Genomic DNA, 27,394 nt, shown 5'->3' on the forward strand with positions numbered 1-27,394 from the left:
AGCTGGGGTGTTCAGGAATGATTTAAACTAATAGGGAGGGGGGGTGGGGAGGTGGCTGGGAGAGAGACGGGTGAAAGGAAAATTATAAGGGAGAAGGTGGTTCCGAGGGACAATTGTGGGTTGAACTGTGTCTGTTTCAATGCTAGGAGTGTGGCAGGGAAAACGGATGAGCTTAGGGCCTTGATGTTTGTGAGGCAGTTGGATGTGGTGGCTGTAACGGAGACGTGGTTACGGGAAGGGCAGGACTGGCAGCTGAATGTTCCTGGGTACAGGTGTGTTAGGTGTGACAGAGGAGGGTTGAAGAGAGGTGGAGGGGTGGCACTGTTAGTCAAGGAAAACATCACAGTAGTGCAGAGGGAGGGCGATATGGAAGAGATAGGGATTGAGTCGCTGTGGGTGGAGTTGAGGAATAAAAAGGGAGAGATCACATTGCTAGGGGTGTACTATAGGCCACCCAACAGCCCAAAGTCAGTAGAGGAGGGAATTTGCAGGGGCATTTTGGATAGGTGCAGAAAGAATAGAGTGGTTGTAGTGGGTGATTTTAATTTTCCCGGAGTGAATTGGAGGGGGCCTAGAGCTGGGGGTACGGAGGGAGAGGAGTTTGTGAAATGTGTTATGGAAGGGTCGCTAGAACAGTATGTAACTTGCCCGACTAGGGGAGGGGCTATACTGGATTTAGTGTTGGGAAACGAGCCGGGGCAGGTGGGTGAGGTAGAGGTAGGCGAACATGTGGCGAACAGTGACCACAAGTCCGTCTACTTTAGGATAAAAATGGAAAGGGACGAGTGCCGTCCAAGCGGGAGTGTGCTGAACTGGGGAAAGGCGAGCTATGGCAGGATTAGGAGGGAGCTGCAGCAAACTGACTGGGAGGGACTGTTAGCTGGCAAGTCCACGGTTGGCAAGTGGGAGGCTTTTAGGGACAAAATGAAATGGTTGCAGGGGAGGTTTGTTCCGGTTAAGCGAAAGGATGGGAAAGGTAGGATTAGAGAGCCGTGGATTACGGGGGATATTGAAGACTTGGTTAGGAAGAAGAGGGAGGCGTATGATAGGTCGAAACAAATGGGTACGGAGTGTGCGCTGGAGGAATATAGAGAGAGTAGGAGGGAGCTAAAAAGGGGAATTAGAAGGGCGAAGAGAGGGCATGAGATGGCTTTGGCCGGTAGGATTAAGGATAATCCTAAGGCATTTTATTCCTATATTAGAGGCAAGAGAGTAGTTAGAGGGAAAATTGGTCCTCTTAGGGACAAGAGTGGAGAGTTGTGTATTGAGTCGGAGGGAATGGGGGAGCTCCTGAATGAATACTTTGCGTCGGTATTCACGAAGGAGAGGGGTTCGGAATCGTGCGGTCTCTTGGAGGGAGCGGAGGTTCAGTTGCAGGATATAGTTATTACGAGAGAGGAAGTGCTAGGGCTTTTAGGTAGCGTAAGGACGGATAAAGCTCCGGGGCCTGATGGTATTTATCCCAGGCTGCTTAGGGAGGCGAAAGATGAAATTGCTGGGCCTCTGGCGCACATCTTTGTCTCTTCTTTGGACACAGGTGAGGTCCCAGAAGACTGGAGGGTAGCAAATGTGGTCCCGTTGTTCAAAAAAGGTAGTAGGGATAACCCTGGGAATTATAGGCCGGTGAGTTTGACGTCGGTGGTAGGGAAGTTAATGGAAAAAATACTTAGGGGTAGGATGTATGAGCATTTGGAGCGTTGCGATCTGATTAGGGATACGCAACATGGCTTTGTTAGAGGGAGGTCTTGCCTTACGAATCTGGTGGAATTCTTTGAGGAGGTGACAAAAACGGTTGACGATGGGAGAGCCGTTGATGTCATCTATATGGATTTCAGTAAGGCGTTTGACAAAGTCCCTCACGGTAGGCTGGTAGAAAAGGTTAAGGCGCATGGGATACGAGGCCAGGTAGTTAGGTGGATTGAGAACTGGTTGGGAAATAGGAGACAGAGGGTAGTTGTGGAGGGTACCTTGTCGGGCTGGAGGCCAGTGACCAGTGGTGTGCCGCAGGGCTCGGTACTGGGACCTCTCCTCTTTGTAGTCTACATAAATGACTTAGAAGAGGGAGTAGGTGGTGTGATCAGCAAGTTTGCTGATGACACCAAGATGGCAGGGTTGGCGGGTACAGAACTGGATTGTCAGGTGATACAACAGGATATAGATAGGTTGGTGCAGTGGGCAGATAGGTGGCAGATGGCATTTAATCCTGACAAATGCGAGGTGATGCATTTTGGAAGGAATAATGCAGAGAGGAGATATGTGATAAAAGGTAGGACGATTAGGAGTATAGACGTACAGAGAGACCTGGGAGTGCAGGTCCACAAATCCATGAAGGTTGTGTCACAAGTGGAGAACGTTGTTAGGAAGGCTTATGGGATGTTAGCCTTTATAGGAAGGGGCTTAGAGTATAAAAGCTGCCGTCTAATGCTTCAGTTATACAGAACGTTGGTTAGACCGCATTTGGAGTACTGCGTCCAGTTCTGGTCACCTTATTACCGGAAGGACGTGGAGTCTCTGGAAAGGGTGCAGAGGAGGTTTACCAGGATGTTGCCTGGCATGGGGGGACTGGGTTACGAGGAGAGACTGAGGAGACTGGGGCTATTCTCCTTGGAAAGAAGGAGATTGAGAGGGGACATGATAGAGGTATATAAGATACTGAAGGGAATAGATAGAGTTAATAGTGAGAGACTGCTCCCTAGACTGGGTACGAACACAAGAGGTCATCAATTAAGGGTGAGGGGGGGGAGGTATAATTTGGAGGTAAGAGGAAGGTTCTTTACACAGAGAGTTGTGGGGGTCTGGAATGCGCTACCGAGTAGGGTGGTGGAGGCAGGAACGTTGGACTCGTTTAAGATGCAGTTAGATAGGCATATGAGTGAAACGGGAATGGAGGGATATGGTAGGGGCTATTAAATAGGGTTAAACCTCGGGAGACACCGGAAGGGCAGGCTGTATAACTAATATGTTTTGTCTTTATTCCACAGGTGGAGGTCCACCTCGTGTCAAGCGAGGGGCATGCACACGGCGGGTTGTGCGTGGGCTGCTCTTGGAAGTCCAGGAGGGGCCTAGTACTTCGTGTCGGTGTGTGTGCTTGATCCTGGACCGATAGACGGGCTCCACAACAGCTCAGTGACTAGCACTGCTAGCTGTGCAGATACATGGATTTGGGCCTGTGTCTGTGGGAGTTTGCGCATTCTCCCTGTGGTTGCGTGGGTTTCCTCCGGGCGCTCCGGTTTCCTCCCACACCCCAAAGATGTGCTCTTAGGCTAATTGGTTTCCACCAAATTGACACTATTTCTTCCCTGAATCTGACTGAGTAGGGTCCCATTCGTAGACATGCAGGGTAGAATAGGTGTAGGGCGATGTGGCGGCGCGGGCTCGTTGGGCCGAAGGGCCTGTTTCCCGTGCTGGGTTGTTCTTTGTTTTGTTCATAGAGAAGGAAAGGAGAGAGTGCAGAATGTAGTGTTACAGTCACAGCGAGGGTGTAGAGAAAGATCAACTTAATGCGAGGTAGGTCCATTCAAAAGTCTGACAGCAGCAGGGAAGAAGCTGTCCTTGAGTCGGTCGGTACGGGACCTCAGACTTTTGTATCTTTTTCCCGATGGAAGAAGGTGGAAGAGAGAATGTCCGGGGTGTCGGGGGGGTCCTTGATTATGCCGGCTGCTTTTCCCCGAGGCAGCGGGAAGTGTAGACGGAGTCAATGGATGGGAGGCTGGTTTGTGTGATGGATTGGGCTTCATTCACCACCATTTTGTAGTTCCTTGTGGTCTTGGGCAGAGCAGGAGCCCAGACCAAGCTGTGATACAACCAGAAAGGATGCTTTCTATGGGGCATCCTGCCATCAGAGACCGTTTAATATTGACACTCTCTATCCCATAGAATCCTTACTGTGCATAAAGAAGCTCTTTGGCCCATTGAGTCTGAACTGACTCTCCAGAAAAGCATCTTACCCAGACTCAAACCATACCTCCCTGTAATCCCATGCACTTACCATGACCAATCCACCCTAACCTGCACATCTTTGGACACTAAGGGACAATTTAGCATGGCCAATCCACCCTAACCTACACATCTTTGGACACTAAGGGGCAATTTAGCATGGCCAATCCACCCTAACCTGCACATCTTTGGACACTAAGGGACAATTTAGCATGGCCAATCCACCCTAACCTACACATCTTTGGAGGGTGGGAGGAAACTGGAGCACCCGGAGGAAACCCACACAGACACGGGGAGAATGTGCAAACTCCACACAGACAGTGACCCGAGCCGGGAATGGAACCCGGGTCCCTGTGAGACAGCTGCGCTAACCCACTGTGCCTGCCCCATTGAAGGGGGTAACGGTATGTGTGTATTTGTGTTACAGTGCAGAGAGACCAGCGGTGTGAGTTGAACTGTCGCCCATCGGGTTACAGGTTCTATGTGCGTCATGCAGACAAGGTGTTGGATGGGACACCCTGTGAGGCGAACTCCACAGACGTGTGTGTGGCTGGAGAGTGTCTGGTGAGTATGCCACCCCCTCCGTCCCCTGCTTATATCCGATAGAGCTAAGTGTGACCCCCCCCCCCCCACCCCGCTGCAGTTACCCCCCCCTACTTCCACCGCAGCTACCAAACGCCCCCTCCCCCGGGTAACAACTGGGAGCAACTCCAAGTCAGTCAACTTAACTAGTTGGTCAAAAACTTAACTCGATATTGGAACTGGTTTACTTGTTCCACCATCGACTGGGGCTGGGAAGTGAATGGGGAGACCTCCCACCCAAGTGTTAAAACTGTACCACCCTCCCTATCTCTGTAACCTCCTCCAACCCCTTATACCCCCTCCCTATCTCTGTAACCCCCTTCACCTCCCTGCACCCCCTCCCTATCTCGAACCTCCTCCAGCCCCCTGCACCCTCTCCCTATCTCTGTAACCTCCTCCAACCCCCTACACCCCCTCCCTATCTCTGTAACCCCTCTCTTTCTGTCTCTGTCCCCGTCTCCCTCTGTGTCCCTCTGGGCCTCTGTCCCTCCCTCCCCTCTCTCTGGGCCTCTGTTTCCCCTCCTGCCCCAGGCCCCTTGGTCTCCCTCTCCCCTCAGTTACGATGCTCCAGAAATCCGATTGCTCTGATCTAACCGCCCATCTCGGAATCTCTTCACGTGCCCGTTTTACCAATTGGATTTCAATTAGGCTTCAGTGAAGCACCTTGGGATATTTTCCTGTCCAATCGGAGCCTGGCTCCAGTTGCTCTCTTCCCAAGCGGTGTAAATTGTTGTTGGAGATGGGTGGTGAATCTGCGGAGCGTCAGAATGGGGCTACGATGTGAACTTGTTTCCTGTTTGTCGGAGGGGCTATATGAATGCAGATTGTAGCTGCTGTCTGATTGTCCTCTCTCTCTCCCCCCTCTGCCGTGCAGACGGCCGGCTGTGATGGAATGCTGGGCTCCGGAGCGCGTCCGGACAAGTGCGGAGTGTGTGGGGGAAATGGATCCACCTGCCAGCGTGTGTTCGGGATCTTTGAGGATTCCCAGATCAACGTGGGTTACCATAAAATCATCGCCATTCCCAGCCGAGCGACCAAGATCAACGTGACGGAGATGGCGCGCAGTCGGAACTATCTGGGTGAGCTGTCGGGATTGGGGGTGGTGGGGGGGAATGTGGGGGGGGGGGGGAGTTGAATCTCTGAGAAGTGACATTGGTGCCACACAAGTACCAGGCAATGGCCACCTCCAATAAGAGAGAATCCAACCATCGCCCCTTCCCATTTAATGGGATTACCATCACTGAACCGCACCCCCCATCAACATCCCTAACAGCACTGTGGGTGTACCTACCCCACACACACAGGGACTGACTGATGTCCAATAACAATCCCGGAACTCCCTCCCTAACAGCACTGTGGGTGTACCTACCCCACACACGGGGACTGACTGATATCCAATAACAATCCCGGAACTCCCTCCCTAACAGCACTGTGGGTGTACCTACCCCACACACGGGGGACTGACTGATATCCAATAACAATCCCGGAACTCCCTCCCTAACAGCGCTGTGGGTGTACCTACCCCACACAGGGGGACTGACTGATGTCCAATAACAATCCTGGAACTCCCTCCCTAACAGCGCTGTGGGTGTACCTACCCCACACAGGGGGACTGACTGATGTCCAATAACAATCCCGGAACTCCCTCCCTAACAGCACTGTGGGTGTACCTACCCCACACACGGGGACTGACTGATGTCCAATAACAATCCCGGAACTCCCTCCCTAACAGCACTGTGGGTGTACCTACCCCACACAGGGGGACTGACTGATGTCCAATAACAATCCCGGAACTCCCTCCCTAACAGCACTGTGGGTGTACCTACCCCACACAGGGGGACTGACTGATGTCCAATAACAATCCCGGAACTCCCTCCCTAACAGCACTGTGGGTGTACCTACCCCACACACGGGGACTGACTGATGTCCAATAACAATCCCGGAACTCCCTCCCTAACAGCACTGTGGGTGTACCTACCCCACACACGGGGACTGACTGATGTCCAATAACAATCCCGGAACTCCCTCCCTAACAGCACTGTGCGTGTACCTACACCACATGGGGAACACAGCGGGCTCAAGATGGCAGCTCACCCACCCCCTTTTCAAGGGGTAACTTTCATCCCTGGGACATGGGTGTCGCTGGCTGGTCCAGCATTTATTACCCATCCCTAGTTGCCCCTTGGAGGGGCAGTTGAGAGTCAACCACATTGCTAAGTTTCTTTGGAGTCACATGTAGGCCAGACCGGGGTAAGGACGGCAGATTTCCTTCCCTAAAGGGAACCAGATGGGTTTTTCCGACAATGGGTCATCAGTAGATTCTTAATCCCAGATATTTTTTATTGAATTCAAATTCCACCATCTGCTGTGGGTGGGATTCGAACCCGGGTCCCCCAGAACATTAGCTGAGTTTCTGGATTAATGTCCTAGCGATAATATCACTGGGCCATCAGCTGACTGCTGTCCTTACCCTGTTGGGCCTACGTGTGACTCCAGATCTGACACACACACACGATCTGATTTATTATTGTCACATGTATCGGGACACAGTGAAAAGTATTGTTTCTTGTACGTGATACAGACAAAGCATACCGTTCATAGAGAAGGAAAGGAGAGGGTGCAGAATGTAGTGTTACAGTCACAGCGAGGGGTGTAGAGAAAGATCAACTTAATGCGAGGTAGGTCCATTCAAAAGTCTGACAGCAGCAGGGAAGAAGCTGTTCTTGAGTCGGTCGGTACGGGACCTCAGACTTTTGTGTCTTTTTCCCGATGGAAGAAGGTGGAAGAGAGAATGTCCGGGGTGTGTGGGGGGGGGTCCTTGATTATGCCGGCTGCTTTTCCCCGAGGCAGCGGGAAGTGTAGACGGAGTCAGTGGATGGGAGGCTGATTTGTGTGATGGATTGGGCTACATTCACCACCCTTTTGTAGTTCCTTGCGGTCTTGGGCAGAGCAGGAGCCCAGACCAAGCTGTGATACAACCAGAAAGAATGCTTTCTATGGGGCATCTGTAAAAGTTGGTGAGAGTCGGAGCGGACATGTCAAATTTCCTTAGTCTTCTGAGAAAGTAGAGGCATTGGTGGGACTTTCTTAACTATAGTGTCAGCATGGGGGGGACCAGGACAGGTTGGTGATGATCTGGACACCTGAAGTTCTCGACCCTTTCTACTTTACTTTCTCCTAACTGCCCCATTCTGACCCAGTGAGGCACACAGTTCAGGGGGCAATTAGGGATGGGGAATGAATAGTGTACCCTGACCCAGTAATGCCCAGGACCTCAAGGTTAACTTAAGAAACTCGCTGCCAATGATACCGCAGTGCGCCACCGATCCCAGCTGATGGAGTGCGTCCCGCTCCACAGTCTTACTCCCTTCCTTCCCCTCTCTCTTCACACAGCCCTGAGGAGTCGGACGGGTCAGTCCATCATCAACGGGAACTGGGCCATCGATCGACCAGGGGTGTACGAGGCAGCGGGGACAACCTTCATCTACAAGCGACCCACAGAGACCAGCGGGGAGTCTTTCTACGCTGAGGGGCCCACCACCGAGAGTCTGGATGTTTATGTAAGTGTGGGAGGGGCGTTCTGGAAAGAGTCATCAGCCTGTACCCCTGCACCCACCCACAGAGAAGGAGCTTTACTCTGTATCTAACCCCGTGCTGTACCTGTCCTGGGAGTGTTTGATGGGGACAGTGTAGAGGGAGCTTTACTCTGTATCTAACCCCATGCGGTACCTGTCCTGGGAGTGTTTGATGGGGGGACAGTGTAGAGGGAGCTTTACTCTGTATCTAACCCCGTGCTGTACCTGTCCTGGGAGTGTTTGATGGGGGACAGTGTAGAGGGAGCTTTACTCTGTATTTAACCCCGTGCTGTACCTGTCCTGGGAGTGTTTGATGGGGGACAGTGTAGAGGGAGCTTTACTCTGTATCTAACCCCATGCTGTACCTGTCCTGGGAGTGTTTGATGGGGACAGTGTAGAGGGAGCTTTACTCTGTATCTAACCCCGTGCTGTACCTGTCCTGGGAGTGTTTGATGGGGGACAGTGTAGAGGGAGCTTTACTCTGTATCTAACCCCGTGCTGTACCTGTCCTGGGAGTGTTTGATGGGGGATTGTGTAGAGGGAGCTTTACTCTGTATCTAACCCCGTGCTGTACCTGTCCTGGGAGTGTTTGATGGGGGACAGTGTAGAGGGAGCTTTACTCTGTATCTAACCCCGTGCTGTACCTGTCCTGGGAGTGTTTGATGGGGGATTGTGTAGAGGGAGCTTTACTCTGTATCTAACCCCGTGCTGTACCTGTCCTGGGAGTGTTTGATGGGGGGACAGTGTAGAGGGAGCTTTACTCTGTATCTAACCCCGTGCGGTACCTGTCCTGGGAGTGTTTGATGGGGACAGTGTAGAGGGAGCTCTACTCTGTATCTAACCCCGTGCTGTACCTGTCCTGGGAGTGTTTGATGGGGACAGTGTAGAGGGAGCTTTACTCTGTATCTAACCCCATGCTGTACCTGTCCTGGGAGTGTTTGATGGGGGACAGTGTAGAGGGAGCTTTACTCTGTATCTAACCCCATGCTGTACCTGTCCTGGGAGTGTTTGATGGGGACAGTGTAGAGGGAGCTTTACTCTGTATCTAACCCCGTGCTGTACCTGTCCTGGGAGTGTTTGATGGGGGGACAGTGTAGAGGGAGCTTTACTCTGTATCTAACCCCATGCTGTACCTGTCCTGGGAGTGTTTGATGGGGGGACAGTGGAGAGGGAGCTTTACTCTGTATCTAACCCCATGCTGTCCCTGTCCTGGGAGTGTTTGATGGGGGGACAGTGTAGAGGGAGCTTTACTCTGTATCTAACCCCGTGCTGTACCTGTCCTGGGAGTGTTTGATGGGGACAGTGTAGAGGGAGCTTTACTCTGTATCTAACCCCATGCTGTCCCTGTCCTGGGAGTGTTTGATGGGGGGACAGTGTAGAGGGAGCTTTACTCTGTATCTAACACCGTGCTGTGATGGTTTGAAGTTCTTGATATAGTTTTTTTTCTGTTTAGATGATATTCCAGCAGGATAATCCTGGGATTCATTACGAGTTTGTCCTCCCTGTGGAGAATCCCGTTCAGCAGCTACAGATTCCTCTGCAGGCCTCTCAGAGTTACGGTAAGGCACTGTGGGAGGGTCGGTGCCGAGGGAGCGCCGCACTGCGGGAGGGTCGGTGCCGAGGGAGCACCGCACTGTGGGAGGGTCGGTGCCGAGGGAGCACCGCACTGTGGGAGGGTCGGTGCTGAGGGAGCGCCGCACTGTGGGAGGGTCGGTGCTGAGGGAGTGCCGCACTGTGGGAGGGTCGGTGCTGAGGGAGCGCCGCACTGTGGGAGGGTCGGTGCTGAGGGAGCGCCGCACTGTGGGAGGGTCGGTGCCGAGGGAGCGCCGCACTGTGGGAGGGTCGGTGCTGAGGGAGCGCCGCACTGTGGGAGGGTCGGTGCTGAGGGAGCGCCGCACTGTGGGAGGGTCGGTGCTGAGGGAGCGCCGCACTGCGGGAGGGTCGGTGCTGAGGGAGCGCCGCACTGCGGGAGGGTCGGTGCTGAGGGAGCGCCGCACTGCGGGAGGGTCGGTGCTGAGGGAGCGCCGCACTGTGGGAGGGTCGGTGCTGAGGGAGCGCCGCACTGTGGGAGGGTCGGTGCTGAGGGAGCGCCGCACTGTGGGAGGGTCGGTGCTGAGGGAGCGCCGCACTGCGGGAGGGTCGGTGCGGAGGGAGCGCCGCACTGCGGGAGGGTCGGTGCTATGGGACAGAGGTGGTCAGTCTTCAACCCAGTTGGTGAAAGTGCATAGATTGGTGGTAATTTTGTTGCTTGCATTGGCGGTGGTGGGATCTTGCTGTGTATATAGGTTCATTACTCTCGCTGCGCGGTGTTGCGATCGAGGGGCTCGCGCGATGGAGAGTGAGCGCGGTGAGTGGCCAACCTTCCTCATTATCTCTGTCCTCCCCTCACCCCCCCCCCCCCCCCCCCCCCCACCCCCACAGGCTCGCCCACCACCGGGGCTCTGAGGGAGGTCTCCGCTTTGGCAAGCGCCTCTGTCCTGACGCGCCGCGGCAGCTTCGGAACGCAGCACCGGAGCGCCGGAACGCACGGGGGCAGTGCCGGCACCTACCACAGGAACGCCGGTGCCCGCCAGGGGAGCCCCGTCCCGCCCAGGGCCCGCGGGGGGCAGCGCGACCGACGGCTGCAGGAGTACAACACCGACGCACAGGAAGATCCCGTGCAGCCCGTCTACCGCTGGACCTCGCAGAGTGCGACCCAGTGCTCCGTGTCCTGTGGCAAAGGTACGGTCGAGGAGGAACTTTTGATTTATTGATTTCATTTGTTTCAGGAGTCCTGTCCCTGATAACACACCTTCCCCCGTCTCTCTCTCTCTCTGCCCACAGGGTTCCAGTATCCCATCTTCCGATGCGTGGCGCAGAATACGCAGGAACTGGTTCCCGACGGATACTGTGACTCGGCCAGCAAGCCGGCCAGCGTGGCCGAGGCCTGTAACACCCACCCCTGTCCAGCTTTGTGAGTATCCGGACCAATAACTGCCCCCCCCCCCCCCCCCCAGGGGGATCCACACACCGACCTCTGTTACCCCGGTGAGCCACAGGGAGAGGCTTGTCCGGGTCACACAACCACCTCCGGTTGGTCCCTCTGATGCGCCGAGCCATCCTCCAACTCCGTCTCGGACTTGCGGAGCAGGCTCGGGGAACTTCCCCTCCCGTCGGAGAGAGAAAGGATGAAATTAAAGGACAAGAGATGGTGCGACCGCAAGAATGAGTGTGAAAGAAAGGCAGCCCAATGCTGCCACCTCTTGAGAGATAGATGTACTGCAGCTGCCAAACATTACACTGGCAGGTCCCCGGGAGTGAGTTACAGACTGGAATCTAATCGAGGGGTTCGGGGTGGTTTATATATAGAATAACAGATTCCCGGGAGTGAGTTACAGACTGGAATCTAATCGAGGGGTTCGGGGTGGTTTATATATAGAATAACAGATACCCGGGAGCGAGTTACAGACCGGAATCTAATCGAGGGGTTCGGGGTGGTTTATATACAGAATAACAGATACCCGGGAGTGAGTTACAGACCGGAATCTAATCGAGGGGTTCGGGGTGGTTTATATATAGAATAACAGATACCCGGGAGTGAGTTACAGACTGGAATCTAATCGAGGGGCTCGGGGTGGTTTATATATAGAATAACAGATACCCGGGAGTGAGTTACAGACTGGAATCTAATCGAGGGGTTCGGGGTGGTTTATATACAGAATAACAGATACCCGGGAGCGAGTTACAGACTGGAATCTAATCGAGGGGTTCGGGGTGGTTTATATATAGAATAACAGATACCCGGGAGCGAGTTACAGACTGGAATCTAATCGAGGGGTTCGGGGTGGTTTATATATAGAATAACAGATACCCGGGAGTGAGTCACAGACTGGAATCTAATCGAGGGGTTCGGGGTGGTTTATATATAGAATAACAGATACCCGGGAGTGAGTTACAGACTGGAATCTAATCGAAGGGTTCGGGGTGGTTTATATATAGAATAACAGATACCCGGGAGTGAGTTACAGACTGGAATCTAATCGAAGGGTTCGGGGTGGTTTATATATAGAATAACAGATACCCGGGAGTGAGTTACAGACTGGAATCTAATCGAAGGGTTCGGGGTGATTTATATATAGAATAACAGATACCCGGGAGTGAGTTACAGACTGGAATCTAATCGAAGGGTTCGGGGTGGTTTATATATAGAATAACAGATACCCGGGAGTGAGTCACAGACTGGAATCTAATCGAGGGTTAAATAAAACTATAAGACACAGGAGCAGAATGAGGCCACTCGGCCCATCGAGTCTGCTCCCCCATTCAATCATGGCTGATATTGTTCTCATCCCCCATTCTCCTGCCTTTTCCCCATAACCCCTGATCCCCTTATTAATCAGGAACCTATCTATCTCTGTCTTAAAGACACTCAGTGACCCGGCCTCCTCTGTGGCAAAGAGTTCCACAGATTCCCCACTCTCTGGCTGAAGAAATTCCTCCTCATCTCTGTTTTAAAGGATCGTCCCTTTAGCCTGAGGTTGTGCCCTCTGCTTCTAGTTTTTCCTACTAGTGGAAACATCCTCTCCACGTCCACTCTATCCAGGGCCTCGCAGTATCCTGTAAGTTTCAATAAGATCCCCCCTCATCCTTCTAACCTCCAACGAGTACAGACCCAGAGTCCTCAACCCGTTCCTCATCCGACAAGCTCTTCATTCCAGGGATCATTCTTGTGAACCTCCTCTGGACCCTTTCCAAGTCCCTGCACATCCTTCCTTAGATACAGGGCCCAAAACTGCTCACAATTCTCCAAATGGGGTCTGACCAGAGCCTTACACAGCCTCAGAAGTCCATCCCTGCTCTTGTATTCTAGCCCTCTCCACATGAATGCTAACATTACATTTGCCTTCCGAACTGCTGCCTGAACCTGCACATTAACCTTAAGGGAATCTTGAACAATGATTCCCAAATCCCTTTGTGTTTCTGATTTCCGAAGCATTTCCCCATTTAGGAAATAGTCTCCGTCTCCATTCCTCCTTCCAAAGTGCCTCACCTCACACTTTTCCACATTGTATTCCATCTGACCCTTCTTTACCCACTCTCCAAACCTGTCCAAGTCCTTCTGCAGCCCCCCTGTTTCCTCAATACCCCCCCTGTCCCTCTTTGTATCATCTGCAAACTCAGTAACAGTGCCTTGAGTTCCTTCCTCAGAATTGTGGCTGTATATTGTGAACAGTGCTGCCTCCTCACTCTCTCCCCTGCGTGTCTTTGTGTAGTTGGAGTGTGGGACCGTGGTCACAGTGCAGCAAGACTTGTGGACGAGGGATTCACCACCGCCAGGTCCTCTGCCGACAAGCCTACGCGAACCGTACTGTGGCTGTCCACCCACAAAGCTGCAGTCACCTGGAGAAGCCAAACAGCACGCAACCCTGTGAGGCCAGGGCCTGTACTCACTGGCACATACAGAGCGACTGGGAATCAGTAAATATATCAAACATCTCTCTGTGTAACCCGCAGCGTCCCCCTCTCTGTAACCGTACCGTCCCTCTGTGACCCCCCACCCTCCCTCTCTGTAACCGTACCGTCCCTCTGTGACCCCCACTGTCCCCCTCTCTGTAACCGTACCGTCCCTCTGTGACCCCCACCGTCCCCCTCTCTGTAACCGTAACCGTACCGTCCCCCTCTCTGTAACCGTACCGTCCCCCTCTCTGTAACCGTACCGTCCCCCTCTCTGTAACCATACCGTCCCCCTCTCTGTAACCGTACCGTCCCCCTCTCTGTAACCGTACCGTCCCCCTCTCTGTAACCGTACCGTCCCCCTCTCTGTAACCGTACCGTCCCCCTCTCTGTAACCGTACCGTCCCCCTCTCTGTAACCGTACCGTCCCCCTCTCTGTAACCGTACCGTCCCCCTCTCTGTAACCGTACCGTCCCCCTCTCTGTAACCGTACCGTCCCCCTCTCTGTAACCGTACCGTCCCCCTGTCTGTAACCGTACCGTCCCCCTCTCTGTAACCGTACCGTCCCCCTGTCTGTAACCGTACCGTCCCCCTCTCTGTAACCGTACCGTCCCCCTCTCTGTAACCGTACCGTCCCCCTCTCTGTAACCGTACCGTCCCCCTCTCTGTAACCGTACCGTCCCCCTCTCTGTAACCGTACCGTCCCCCTCTCTGTAACCGTACCGTCCCCCTCTCTGTAACCGTACCGTCCCCCTCTCTGTAACCGTACCGTCCCCCTCTCTGTAACCGTACCGTCCCCCTCTCTGTAACCGTACCGTCCCCCTCTCTGTAACCGTACCGTCCCCCTCTCTGTAACCGTACCGTCCCTCTGTGACCCCCACCCTCCCTCTCTCTGTGTGACCCCCGCACTCCCCCTCTCTGTGTGACCCCCGCCGCCCCCCCCCACACCCCCTCCCTATCTCTGTAACCCCCTCCAGCCCCTCCAACCCTCCGAGATCTCTGCGTTCCTCCAATTCTGGCCTCTCGAGCATCCCCCCGATTCCCATCGCTCCGCCATTGGGGGCCGTGCCTTCAGTGGCCTCTGGGTGATGGGAGGAGGGGATGGTCGCGAGTCCCACGTTCTCCCCAATCTCTGGGGAAATCCTGAGGTCCCCAACACCTTTCCGATTCGCAAACAAAAAAACCCTTTGACCTTCCCTCATCGGCCCCTGACCTCTGACCCCTCTGGCTGTCCGCAGTGTTCTGTCCCCTGTGGTGTCGGGCAGAGGAAACGGAGTATCCGGTGTGTCAGCAACCAGGGCAACGTGGTGGGCGAGGGGGAGTGCAGTGCCAAGCAGAAACCCACCGACAGCGAGACCTGTGATATGGGCCCTTGTGTAAAGACTTGGTTCTACACTGACTGGAGCAGCAAGGTACGGGGGTGGGGGCTGTCTGTACGGGCGTAGGAAGCCAGGGGTGCCAGCATGTCCGTCCAGGAGCTGGGGGGGGTGGGGGCGCGAGGGAGGGGATTGTGGGCAGAGGGTTGAGGTGAAGGATGTTGTGACTTGGGGGTGAGGTTTGTCATTATGGGTGGCACGGTGGGTTAGCACTGCTGTCTCACAGCGCCAGGGACCCGGGTTCGATTCCCGGCTTGAGTCTGTGTGGAGTCTGCACATTCTCCCTGTGTCTGCGTGGGTTTCCTCCCACACTCCAAAGATGTGTAGGCTAGGGGGATTGGCCGTGCCAAATTGTCCCTTAGTGTCCAAAGATACACAGGTTAGGGGGGATTGGCCATGCTAAATTGCCCCTTAGTGTCCAAAGATGTGCAGGTTAGGGTGGATTGGCCGTGCCAAATTGTCCCTTAGTGTCCAAAGATACACAGGTTAGGGTGGATTGGCCATGCTAAATTGCCCCTTAGTGTCCAAAGATGTGCAGGTTAGGGTGGATTGGCCATGCTAAATTGCCCCTTAGTGTCCAAAGATGTGCAGGTTAGGTGGATTGGCCATGCTAAATTGCCCCTTAGTGTCCAAAGATGTGCAGGTTAGGGTGGATTGGCCATGCTAAATTGTCCCTTAGTGTCCAAAGATGTGCGGGTTAGGGGGATTGGCCATGCTAAATTGTCCCTTAGTGTCCAAAGATACACAGGTTAGGGTGGATTGGCCATGCTAAATTGTCCCTTAGCGTCCAAAGATACACAGGTTAGGTGGACTGGTGATGATAAATTGCCCCGTAATGTCCCGGGAGGTGTAGTTTAGAGGGATTAGTGGGGTAAATGCATGGGGTTCTGGGGATAGGCCCTGGGTGGGATTGTGGTCAGCACGGACTCAATGGGCCAAATGGCACTGTCAGGATTCTCTGATTCTGCTGTGGGGTTAGTCTTGTTAGAATTGGCAAAAAAATTGGAAGCTCGTGATAGTTCAGGGATAGCTGGGAAGAATGGAGAGGGAGGGGGAATGCTCCTGAGTGGGGGAATATTTCCCAAGGATTGGATTTGATTTGATTTATTATTGTCACATATATCGGGATACAGTGAAAAGTATTGTTTCTTACGCGTTATACAGACAAAGCATACCATTCATAGAGAAGGAAAGGAGAGGGTGCAGAATGTAGTGTTACAGTCACAGCGAGGGTGTAGAGAAAGATCAACTTAATGCGAGGTGGGTCCATTCAAAAGTCTGACAGCAGCAGGGAAGAAGCTGTTCTTGAGTCGGTCGGTACGGGACCTCAGACTTTTGTATCTTTTTCCCGACGGAAGAAGGTGGAAAAGAGAATGTCCGGGGTGTGTGGGGGGGTCCTTGATTATCCCGGCTGCTTTTCCCCGAGGCAGCGGGAAGTGTAGACGGAGTCAATGGATGGGAGGCTGGTTTGTGTGATGGATTGGGGCTACATTCACCACCCTTTTGTAGTTCCTTGTGGTCTTGGGCAGAGCAGGAGTCCAGACCAAGCTGTGATACAACCAGAAAGAATGCTTTCCATGGGGCATCTGTAAAAGTTGGTGAGAGTCGTAGCGGACAAGCCAAATTTCCTTAGTCTTCTGAGAAAGTAGAGGCGTTGGTGGGACTTTCTTAACTATAGTGTCGGCCTGGGGGGGACCAGGACAGGTTGTTGGTGATCTGGACATCTAAAAACCTGAAGCTCTCGATCCTTTCTCCCTCATCCCTGTTGATGTAGACAGGGGCATGTTCTCCTCTACACTTCCTGAAGTCGATGACAATCTCCTTTGTCTTGTTGACATTGAGGGAGAGATTATTGTTGCCGCACCAGTTCACCAGATTCTCGATCTCATTCCTGTTCTCTGTCTCATTGTTTGAGATCCGACCCACTCTGGTGGTGTCATCAAGAAACCTGGAGGGGAATTTGGCCGCACAGTCTGAGGTGTATAAGGAGTGTAGTGAGGGGGCTGAGAACACAGCCCTGTGGGGCACCGGTGTTGAGGATGATCGTGGGGGAGGTGTTGTTGCGGATCCTTCTGGATTGTGGTCTGTGGGTTTGGATGTTCGGGATCTGGTTGCAGAGGGAGGTGCCGAGGCCCAGTTTGGAGATGAGTCTTGTGGGTGTAATGGTGCTGAGCGATGGCCAGTAAATAGGGTCATGTTCTCCTCTACACTTCCTAAAGTCGCTGCCAATCTCTTTGTTTTGTTGCGGGAGAGGTCATTGTCGCTACGCCAGATACTTGGGGTGAGGGTAGTGTCAGCCAGGGGTTGGCGTGGGTGGGGGGGGTAGTGTCCACTGGTGGGGGTGGTGTACCCAGTTGGACAGATGTGGTCTAACTCAATCCCTCTCCATTCTGTGTCCTCAGTGTTCTGTTGACTGTGGGATCGGGGTACAGAAGAGATCGGTGCTCTGTTTAAATAACTACATCAACGACCGCTCTCCAGACAGCTGCGAGGGTCCCAGACCCACCGAGACCCGGGCATGTACCCGACCACACTGCCAGCGACAGGTCCGGTGGTACACCAGTCCCTGGAACCAGGTGGGTGCGTGTGGTTACCCCCACCATCCGGGCAGTGATAGGGAAGGAATGGAGGAGGTTACAGAGATAGGGAGGGGGGTGTAGGGGGCTGGAGGAGGTTACAGAGATAGGGAGGGGGGTGTAGGGGGCTGGAGGGGGTTACAGAGATAGGGAGGGGGTGTAGGGGGCTGGAGGAGGTTACAGAGATAGGGAGGGGGTGTAAGGGGCTGGAGGAGGTTACAGAGATAGGGAGGGGGTGTAGGGGGCTGGAGGAGGTTACAGAGATAGGGAGGGGGGTGTAGGGGGCTGGAGGGGGTTACAGAGATAGGGAGGGGGTGTAGGGGCTGGAGGAGGGTTGAGGGGGTGTAGGGGCTGGAGGAGGGTTGAGGAGATTGGGAGGGGGTGTGGAGGCTGGAGGAGGGTTGAGGGGATAGGGAGGGGGTGTAGGGGCTGGAGGAGGGTTGAGGAGACGGGGTGTCGGGGCTGGAGGAGGGTTGAGGAGACGGGGTGTCGGGGCTGGAGGAGGGTTGAGGAGGCGGGGTGTCGGGGCTGGAGGAGGGTTGAGGAGATGGGGTGTCGGGGCTGGAGGAGGGTTGAGGAGACGGGCTGTCGGGGCTGGAGGAGGGTTGAGGAGGCGGGGTGTCGGGGCTGGAGGAGGGTTGAGGGGGTGTAGGGGCTGGAGGAGGGTTGAGGAGATTGGGAGGGGGTGTGGGGGGTTGAGGAGGCGGGGTGTCGGGGCTGGAGGAGGGTTGAGGAGACGGGGTGTCGGGGCTGGAGGAGGGTTGAGGAGATGGGGTGTCGGGGCTGGAGGAGGGTTGAGGAGACGGGGTGTCGGGGCTGGAGGAGGGTTGAGGGGATAGGGAGGGGGTGTAGGGGCTGGAGGAGGGTTGAGGAGACGGGGTGTCGGGGCTGGAGGAGGTTTGAGGAGACGGGCTGTCGGGGCTGGAGGAGGGTTGAGGAGGCGGGGTGTCGGGGCTGGAGGAGGGTTGAGGAGGCGGGGTGTCGGGGCTGGAGGAGGGTTGAGGAGATGGGGTGTCGGGGCTGGAGGAGGGTTGAGGAGACGGGCTGTCGGGGCTGGAGGAGGGTTGAGGAGGCGGGGTGTCGGGGCTGGAGGAGGGTTGAGGGGGTGTAGGGGCTGGAGGAGGGTTGAGGAGATTGGGAGGGGGTGTGGGGGGTTGAGGAGGCGGGGTGTCGGGGCTGGAGGAGGGTTGAGGAGGCGGGGTGTCGGGGCTGGAGGAGGGTTGAGGAGACGGGGTGTCGGGGCTGGAGGAGGGTTGAGGAGACGGGGTGTCGGGGCTGGAGGAGGGTTGAGGAGGCGGGGTGTCGGGGCTGGAGGAGGGTTGAGGGGATAGGGAGGGGGTGTCGGGGCTGGAGGAGGGTTGAGGAGACGGGGTGTCGGGGCTGGAGGAGGGTTGAGGAGGCGGGGTGTCGGGGCTGGAGGAGGGTTGAGGAGACGGGGTGTCGGGGCTGGAGGAGGGTTGAGGAGGCGGGGTGTCGGGGCTGGAGGAGGGTTGAGGGGATAGGGAGGGGGTGTCGGGGCTGGAGGAGGGTTGAGGAGACGGGGTGTCGGGGCTGGAGGAGGGTTGAGGAGGCGGGGTGTCGGGGCTGGAGGAGGGTTGAGGGGATAGGGAGGGGGTGTCGGGGCTGGAGGAGGGTTGAGGAGGCAGGGTGTCGGGGCTGGAGGAGGGTTGAGGAGACGGGGTGTCGGGGCTGGAGGAGGGTTGAGGGGATAGGGAGGGGGTGTCGGAGCTGGAGGAGGGTTGAGGAGACGGGGTGTCGGGGCTGGAGGAGGGTTGAGGAGGCGGGGTGTCGGGGCTGGAGGAGGGTTGAGGAGACGGGGTGTCGGGGCTGGAGGAGGGTTGAGGAGATGGGGTGTCGGGGCTGGAGGAGGGTTGAGGAGACGGGGTGTCGGGGCTGGAGGAGGGTTGAGGGGATAGGGAGGGGGTGTCGGGGCTGGAGGAGGGTTGAGGAGACGGGGTGTCAGGGCTGGAGGAGGGTTGAGGAGGCGGGGTGTCGGGGCTGGAGGAGGGTTGAGGAGACGGGGTGTCGGGGCTGGAGGAGGGTTGAGGAGGCGGGGTGTCGGGGCTGGAGGAGGGTTGAGGGGATAGGGAGGGGGTGTCGGGGCTGGAGGAGGGTTGAGGAGGCGGGGTGTCGGGGCTGGAGGAGGGTTGAGGAGACGGGGTGTCGGGGCTGGAGGAGGGTTGAGGGGATAGGGACGGGGTGTCGGGGCTGGAGGAGGGTTGAGGAGACGGGGTGTCGGGGCTGGAGGAGGGTTGAGGAGACGGGGTGTCGGGGCTGGTGGAGGGTTGAGGGGATAGGGAGGGGGTGTCGGGGCTGGAGGAGGGTTGAGGAGACGGGGTGTCGGGGCTGGAGGAGGGTTGAGGAGGCGGGGTGTCGGGGCTGGAGGAGGGTTGAGGAGACAGGGTGTCGGGGCTGGAGGAGGGTTGAGGGGATAGGGAGGGGGTGTCGGGGCTGGAGGAGGGTTGAGGAGACGGGGTGTCGGGGCTGGAGGAGGGTTGAGGGGATAGGGAGGGGGTGTCGGGGCTGGAGGAGGGTTGAGGAGATGGGGTGTCGGGGCTGGAGGAGGGTTGAGGAGACGGGGTGTCGGGGCTGGAGGAGGGTTGAGGGGATAGGGAGGGGGTGTCGGGGCTGGAGGAGGGTTGAGGAGACGGGGTGTCGGGGCTGGAGGAGGGTTGAGGAGACGGGGTGTCGGGGCTGGAGGAGGGTTGAGGGGATAGGGAGGGGGTGTCGGGGCTGGAGGAGGGTTGAGGAGACGGGGTGTCGGGGCTGGAGGAGGGTTGAGGAGGCGGGGTGTCGGGGCTGGAGGAGGGTTGAGGAGACGGGGTGTCGGGGCTGGAGGAGGGTTGAGGAGATGGGGTGTCGGGGCTGGAGGAGGGTTGAGGAGATGGGGTGTCGGGGCTGGAGGAGGGTTGAGGAGACGGGGTGTCGGGGCTGGAGGACGGTTGAGGGGATAGGGAGGGGGTGTCGGGGCTGGAGGAGGGTTGAGGAGACGGGGTGTCGGGGCTGGAGGAGGGTTGAGGAGACGGGGTGTCGGGGCTGGAGGAGGGTTGAGGAGATGGGGTGTCGGGGCTGGAGGAGGGTTGAGGAGACGGGGTGTCGGGGCTGGAGGAGGGTTGAGGGGATAGGGAGGGGGTGTCGGGGCTGGAGGAGGGTTGAGGAGACGGGGTGTCGGGGCTGGAGGAGGGTTGAGGAGGCGGGGTGTCGGGGCTGGAGGAGGGTTGAGGGGATAGGGAGGGGGTGTCGGGGCTGGAGGAGGGTTGAGGAGGCGGGATGTCGGGGCTGGAGGAGGGTTGAGGGGATAGGGAGGGGGTGTCGGGGCTGGAGGAGGGTTGAGGAGATGGGGTGTCGGGACTGGAGGAGGGTTGAGGGGATAGGGAGGGGGTGTCGGGGCTGGAGGAGGGTTGAGGGGATAGGGAGGGGGTGTCGGGGCTGGAGGAGGGTTGAGGAGACGGGGGGGTGTGTGTAGAGGTGATGTGAGCCACTCCGTGTGTGTTTGTAACTGGGTTCTCTCTCTTTGCCTCAGTGCCCTGTCCAGTGTGGCAACGGAACCCAGAATCGGGACCTGATCTGTGTCATCAAACTGGGGACCAATTTCACCGTGACGGTGCCATCGGACTGTGCGCACCTGGATAAACCGCCCTCCGTCCAGCCCTGCAATGCTGGCCCCTGTGGGGACCGCTGGTTTCTTACAGATTGGAACGAGGTTAGTCAGCCTGTCCCTGAGGAGTGTGGTATTGCAGTGGGCTAGTCTTTATCCCAGTGGGCCAAATGGCAGTGGGTTCCTCCATCCAACCATCTTGGGACGTCTTCCGAGCTGAGTGTCAAAGACCCAACCATCTTCTGCAGCTCCATCGATGACCTGCCTTCCGTGGTACACTGGCCCAAATCTTCCTGGTTTCCCAAACTCAACTAGTCCCATTTGCCCGCGTTGGGCCCGTATCCCACTAAACCTTTCCCATCCACCTACCCATAAGACACAGGAGCAGAATGAGGCCACTCGGCCCATCGAGTCTGCTCCCCCATTCAATCATGGCTGATATTTTTCTCATCCCCCATTCTCCTGCCTTTTCCCCATAACCCCTGATCCCCTTATTAATCAGGAATCTATCTATCTCTGTCTTAAAGACACTCAGTGACCCGGCCTCCTCTGCGGCAAAGAGTTCCACAGATTCCCCACTCTCTGGCTGAAGAAATTCCTCCTCATCTCTGTTTTAAAGGATCGTCCCTTTAGCCTGAGGTTGTGCCCTCTGGTTCTAGTTTTTCCTACTAGTGGAAACATCCTCTCCACGTCCACTCTATCCAGGGCCTCGCAGTATCCTGTAAGTTTCAATAAGATCCCCCCCCACTCATCCTTCTAAACTCCAACGAGTACAGACCCAGAGTCCTCAACCCGTTCCTCATCCGACAAGCTCTTCATTCCAGGGATCATTCTTGTGAACCTCCTCTGGACCCTTTCCAAGGCCCGGCACATCCTTCCTTCGATACGGGGCCCAAAACTGCTCACAATTCTCCAAATGGGGTCTGACCAGAGCCTTATAATCCAAAAGATCTTTTAAATGTTGTCCTTATCCCTGCCTCTACCATCCCCTCTGGCAACTCATTCTACACACGCACACACCAGCCTCTGGGTGAAATATTTGCCCCTCTTGTCCCCCTTAACCCTCTGGACTGTCCCCCTACCCTGAGGGAAACGACCGCAGCGATTCACCTGATCTGTGCCCCTCATGATTTTATAGACCTCTATAAGGTCACCCCCTCATCCTCCTACGCTCCGAGGGAAAATGTCCCAGCCTATCCAGCTTCAGCTTAGAATCCAAAACTTCCAGTCACGCTGAAATCCCTTAGACCGTTTTTTTTGCCCCCCTTCCAGTTTAATAACATCCGTCCTATAACAGGGTGACCAAAATTGTCCAAATGTGGGTCTTACCAATGTCTTATACTGTAACGGTAAATAGGGAACTGAATCCCCCCCCCACAACTATCAACATCCTGGGGGTTACCATTGACCATCACTGAATCCCCCCCCTCCAACTATCAACATCCTGGGGGTTACCATTGACCAGAAACTGAACTGGACCCAGCCATATCAATACTGTGGCTCCCAGAGCAGGTCAGAGGCTGGGAATCCTGTGGAGAAACTCACCTCCTGACTCCCCCCAAAGCCTGTCCACCGTCTACAACTGTTCTTGAGTCGGTCGGTACGGGACCTCAGACTTTTGTATCTTTTTCCCGATGGAAGAAGGTGGAAGAGAGAATGTCCGGGGTGTGTGGGGGGGTCCTTGATTATACCGGCTGCTTTTCCCCGAGGCAGCGGGAAGTGTAGACGGAGTCAGTTGATGGGAGGCTGGTTTGGAGGGAGCGCGGTGGGTGAGTTATTTCCGGGAGGGGGTGTGGACAGCAGGTTTACTGATTCCACCACCCCCTCCTCTGATCTTTGTTCCAATGACAGTGCTCCAAATCGTGCATGGGAGGGGTCCAGCGGAGAGAAGTGAAGTGTCTGGACGAGGCGGGATTTGCCAGTAGCCATTGCGATGAAGCCCAGAAGCCAAACCACCAACGGATATGCAACAATCACCCCTGCATCCCGGAACTGGGTGAGTGCGGGCACTAGTGATGCCTACCCAAGTCGAATAGCAAGGCTCTTGGGGAGGGGGCAAGCCTTTGTAGAATCCTCTACTTGGTGTGTTGTCCCCCACCTCTCTGAGGATCTGATTCTGCCATCCACTACGTCGAGTTGGCTCATGTCAACTTGAGGGGGGCAACAGCAGAAGGCTCGGTCTCAGTACCCCGGCCTCCAGTGGGGGGACAGACCCGCCCATTTCTCCCCTCTTCCCGATCCTTTATTTATTACCCGAATCCCCGCTCGATGGTCGGAATCCACGGGGAATCTGGGACTGAGGTTACTCTCCAACCAGCCACTGATTCTATCGAATGGGTAGCAGGGCTGAAGGGGCCCAATGGCCTCCTGTCCCCCACCCCGTACCGAATGGGGACGTTCATACCAAGGTTGCAAAATCCACCCCTCCGAGCCACTCACCATCCCGACTGGGAAATATATCGGCCGTTCCTTCACTGTGGCTGGGGTCAAAATCCCAGAACTCCCTCCCTAACAGCACTGTGGGTGTACCTACCCCACACACGGGGACTGACTGATGTCCAATAACAATCCTGGAACTCCCTCCCTAACAGCACTGTGGGTGTACCTACCCCACACACACGGGGACTGACTGATGTCCAATAACAATCCCGGAACTCCCTCCCTAACAGCACTGTGGGTGTACCTACCCCACACAGAGAGACTGACTGATATCCAATAACAATCCTGGAACTCCCTCCCTAACAGCACTGTGGGTGTACCTACCCCACACACACGGGGACTGACTGATGTCCAATAACAATCCCGGAACTCCCTCCCTAACAGCACTGTGGGTGTACCTACCCCACACACACGGGGACTGACTGATGTCCAATAACAATCCCGGAACTCCCTCCCTAACAGCACTGTGGGTGTACCTACCCCACACACGGGGGACTGACTGATGTCCAATAACAATCCCGGAACTCCCTCCCTAACAGCACTGTGGGTGTACCTACCCCACACACGGGGGACTGACTGATGTCCAATAACAATCCCGGAACTCCCTCCCTAACAGCACTGTGGGTGTACCTACCCCACACACGGGGACTGACTGATGTCCAATAACAATCCCGGAACTCCCTCCCTAACAGCACTGTGGGTGTACCTACCCCACACACGGGGACTGACTGACGTCCAATAACAATCCCGGAACTCCCTCCCTAACAGCACTGTGGGTGTACCTACCCCACACACGGGGACTGACTGATGTCCAATAACAATCCCGGAACTCCCTCCCTAACAGCACTGTGGGTGTACCTACCCAACACACGGGGACTGACTGATGTCCAATAACAATCCCGGAACTCCCTCCCTAACAGCACTGTGGGTGTACCTACCCCACACACGGGGACTGACTGATGTCCAATAACAATCCCGGAACTCCCTCCCTAACAGCACTGTGGGTGTACCTACCCCACACACGGGGACCAGAGCGGGTTCAAGATGACGGCTCACCCACCACCACCTCCAGGGGCAATTAGGGATGGGACAGTGAAAATTCGATGTGGACTGGGTATAAAAGCGGGGAAAGGTGGAGATTGAGGCCAACAGGAGGCCATTCAGCCCATCTCGTTCCTCAAGCCTGTTACACAGGAACAGGAGGAGGCCATTTAGCCCCTCCTCAAGCCTGCTACACAGGAAGAGGCCATTCAGCCCCTTCTTCGGGCCTGTTTCACAGGAACAGGAGGAGGCCATTCAGCCCCTCTCTTGAGCCTATTACACACACAAAGGAGGCCATTCAAACCCTTGTTCAGCCCTGTGACACAGGACCAAGAGGAGGGCTGCTTGTCCTCGAACAGGCCTGAACGTCTGCCTCTGTAGGGGCCTCATTGGAGAGCTTTGGGCTTTTGTTCAGACGATGACTTGGCTAATGGTGTGTCTCCATTCCTCCCTCCCCAGATGAAAACTGCAAGGACAAGTATTACAACTGCCCAGTGGTGGTGCAGGCCCGTCTCTGCGTCTACTCCTACTACAAGATGGTCTGCTGTGCCTCCTGCACGCACGCCGAGCGCCGAGGGACCGACCCTCGCCGTCACAGAGTGTCCGGCCACCGAGGAGGAGGAGGTGGGGGCTGAGGAAAGCCCACCCACACCCCCCACCCCCACCACCACCGGCCTCCCGGCCTTCAGTCTGAGGTCTGTGCGCCTTTTGCCGCTCCGGGGTTGCCAGGGTAACGGGCTAGGCCTCGTGGGGCCTCGCGGGGCCTAGCAAGGCCTGCCCACACAGTAACCACAGCTACTTTTTTCCTGTCAACTGTTTATATCTTCCCGCACCCTCCCCCCCTCATAAAAAGTTATGCGCCCGTCGTCACGGCAATCGCTGAGATATATTTATTTATTTATTTTTTATTGAAAATGGCCGCAGTTGAGGTTGGCGCTTTGGTTCCAAGAGCGCATCCCCCCCTTCCCCACCCCCTGCACGTGAGGGCTCCCTGTCTATAAAGTTCCTCCTTGATTCCCCCCGGATGCAATCGGGACATCCCTACCTCGGAATCTCTCGACCATTTCCCTCCCTCCACAACATCCCTGCCCCCAACGGCCCTTTTTATGTCTCTGCTCCCGTTCCCTCCCCACCCTCCCCCCCACCACCACCAATGAAGACCCTCACCCCAATCCCTTGACTAACTCCTCCTCCGACCTGTCCCAATTCCCCCAGCTCCCCATGTTCAGTTGGGGTGGTGCTCGGGCAAATCCGAGCTCTTCCCCGTGGGGAATCCCGTTTGGGGGTGTGGGTTTTTGGAGGGGGGGGGGGGACCCGTTCTCCCCTAACGCCCGCCTGGGGTTCAACACTCTCCGTCTTCCAACCCGGGATGGTAGCTCCATCATTTAGATGGTCTTGTTCTTTTGCCTACATCCCCCTCCCTATCTCAGCACCCTCCTCCAGCCCTCTACACATTCTGTAACCTCCTCCAGCCCCCTACACCCCCTCCCTATCTCTGTAACCCCCTCCAGCCCCCTACACTCCCTCCCTATCTCTGTAACTCCCTCCAGCCCCCTACACCCCCTCCCTATCTCTGTAACCTCCTCCAGCCCCCTACACCCCCCTCCCTATCTCTGTAACCTCCTCCAGCCCCCTACACTCCCTCCCTATCTCTGTAACCTCCTCCAGCCCCCTACACCCCCTCCCTATCTCTGTAACCTCCTCCAGCCCCCTACACCCCCTCCCTATCTCTGTAACCCCCTCCAGCCCCCTACACCCCCTCCCTATCTCTGTAACCCCCTCCAGCCCCCTACACCCCCCTCCCTATCTCTGTAACCTCCTCCAGTCCCTACACCCCCTCCCTATCTCTGTAACCTCCTCCAGCCCCCTACACCCCCTCCCTATCTCTGTAACCTCCTCCAGCCCCCTACACCCCCCTCCCTATCTCTGTAACCTCCTCCAGTCCCTACACCCCCTCCCTATCTCTGTAACCTCCTCCAGCCCCCTACACCCCCTCCCTATCTCTGTAACCCCCTCCAGCCCCTACACGCCCCTCCCTATCTCTGTAACCTCCTCCAGCCCCCTACACCCCCTCCCTATCTCTGTAACCCCCTCCAGTCCCCTACACCCCCTCCCTATCTCTGTAACCTCCTCCAGCCCCCTACACCCCCTCCCTATCTCTGTAACCCCCTCCAGCCCCCTACACCCCCTCCCTATCTCTGTAACCTCCTCCAGTCCCTACACCCCCTCCCTATCTCTGTAACCTCCTCCAGCCCCCTACACCCCCCTCCCTATCTCTGTAACCTCCTCCAGCCCCCTACACCCCCTCCCTATCTCTGTAACCTCCTCCAGTCCCTACACCCCCTCCCTATCTCTGTAACCTCCTCCAGCCCCCTACACCCCCTCCCTATCTCTGTAACCCCCTCCAGCCCCTACACGCCCCTCCCTATCTCTGTAACCTCCTCCAGCCCCCTACACCCCCTCCCTATCTCTGTAACCCCCTCCAGTCCCCTACACCCCCTCCCTATCTCTGTAACCTCCTCCAGCCCCCTACACCCCCTCCCTATCTCTGTAACCCCCTCCAGCCCCCTACACCCCCTCCCTATCTCTGTAACCTCCTCCAGCCCCCTACACCCCCTCCCTATCTCTGTAACCTCCTCCAGCCCCCTACACCCCCTCCCTATCTCTGTAACCTCCTCCAGCCCCCTACACCCCCTCCCTATCTCTGTAACCTCCTCCAGCCCCCTACACACCCTCCCTATCTCTGTAACCTCCTCCAGCCCCCTACACCCCCTCCCTATCTCTGTAACCCCCTCCAGCCCCCTACACCCCCTCCCTATCTCTGTAACCCCCTCCAGC

The 27,394-nt window shown here is 56.2% G+C and overlaps 1 protein-coding gene across 1 annotated transcript; it reads left to right on the forward strand.

Annotated features, from left to right (window-relative positions):
- Positions 1 to 4,387: 4,387 nt before the first annotated feature.
- LOC145340514 (thrombospondin type-1 domain-containing protein 4-like) lies at positions 4,388 to 25,674 on the forward strand. Its single transcript, XM_080184982.1, has 12 exons — positions 4,388 to 4,500; positions 5,393 to 5,597; positions 7,912 to 8,078; positions 9,547 to 9,652; positions 10,515 to 10,814; positions 10,917 to 11,046; positions 13,346 to 13,550; positions 14,765 to 14,938; positions 17,305 to 17,478; positions 21,002 to 21,181; positions 22,928 to 23,072; positions 25,016 to 25,674. The coding sequence occupies exons 2-12, from the start codon at positions 5,411 to 5,413 to the stop codon at positions 25,189 to 25,191; spliced, it is 1,944 nt and encodes a 647-aa protein (XP_080041108.1). The 5' UTR covers positions 4,388 to 4,500; positions 5,393 to 5,410; the 3' UTR covers positions 25,192 to 25,674.
- Positions 25,675 to 27,394: the final 1,720 nt, after the last annotated feature.

This window comes from Carcharhinus amblyrhynchos, unplaced genomic scaffold (assembly GCF_965287045.1).
Source record: "Carcharhinus amblyrhynchos unplaced genomic scaffold, sCarAmb.v2.hapA chromosome_1092, whole genome shotgun sequence".
NCBI lineage: Eukaryota > Metazoa > Chordata > Chondrichthyes > Carcharhiniformes > Carcharhinidae > Carcharhinus > Carcharhinus amblyrhynchos.

Excerpts from the sequence above, each read along its gene's own strand:
- LOC145340514 (XM_080184982.1), top strand. The coding sequence starts at position 5,411 with ATGCTGGGCTCCGGAGCGCGTCCGGACAAGTGCGGAGTGTGTGGGGGA. Across the intron at positions 5,598-7,911 it reads GCGCAGTCGGAACTATCTGG|CCCTGAGGAGTCGGACGGGT; the intron begins GTGAGCTGTCGG and ends CTCTTCACACAG. Across the intron at positions 17,479-21,001 it reads ACACCAGTCCCTGGAACCAG|TGCCCTGTCCAGTGTGGCAA; the intron begins GTGGGTGCGTGT and ends TCTTTGCCTCAG.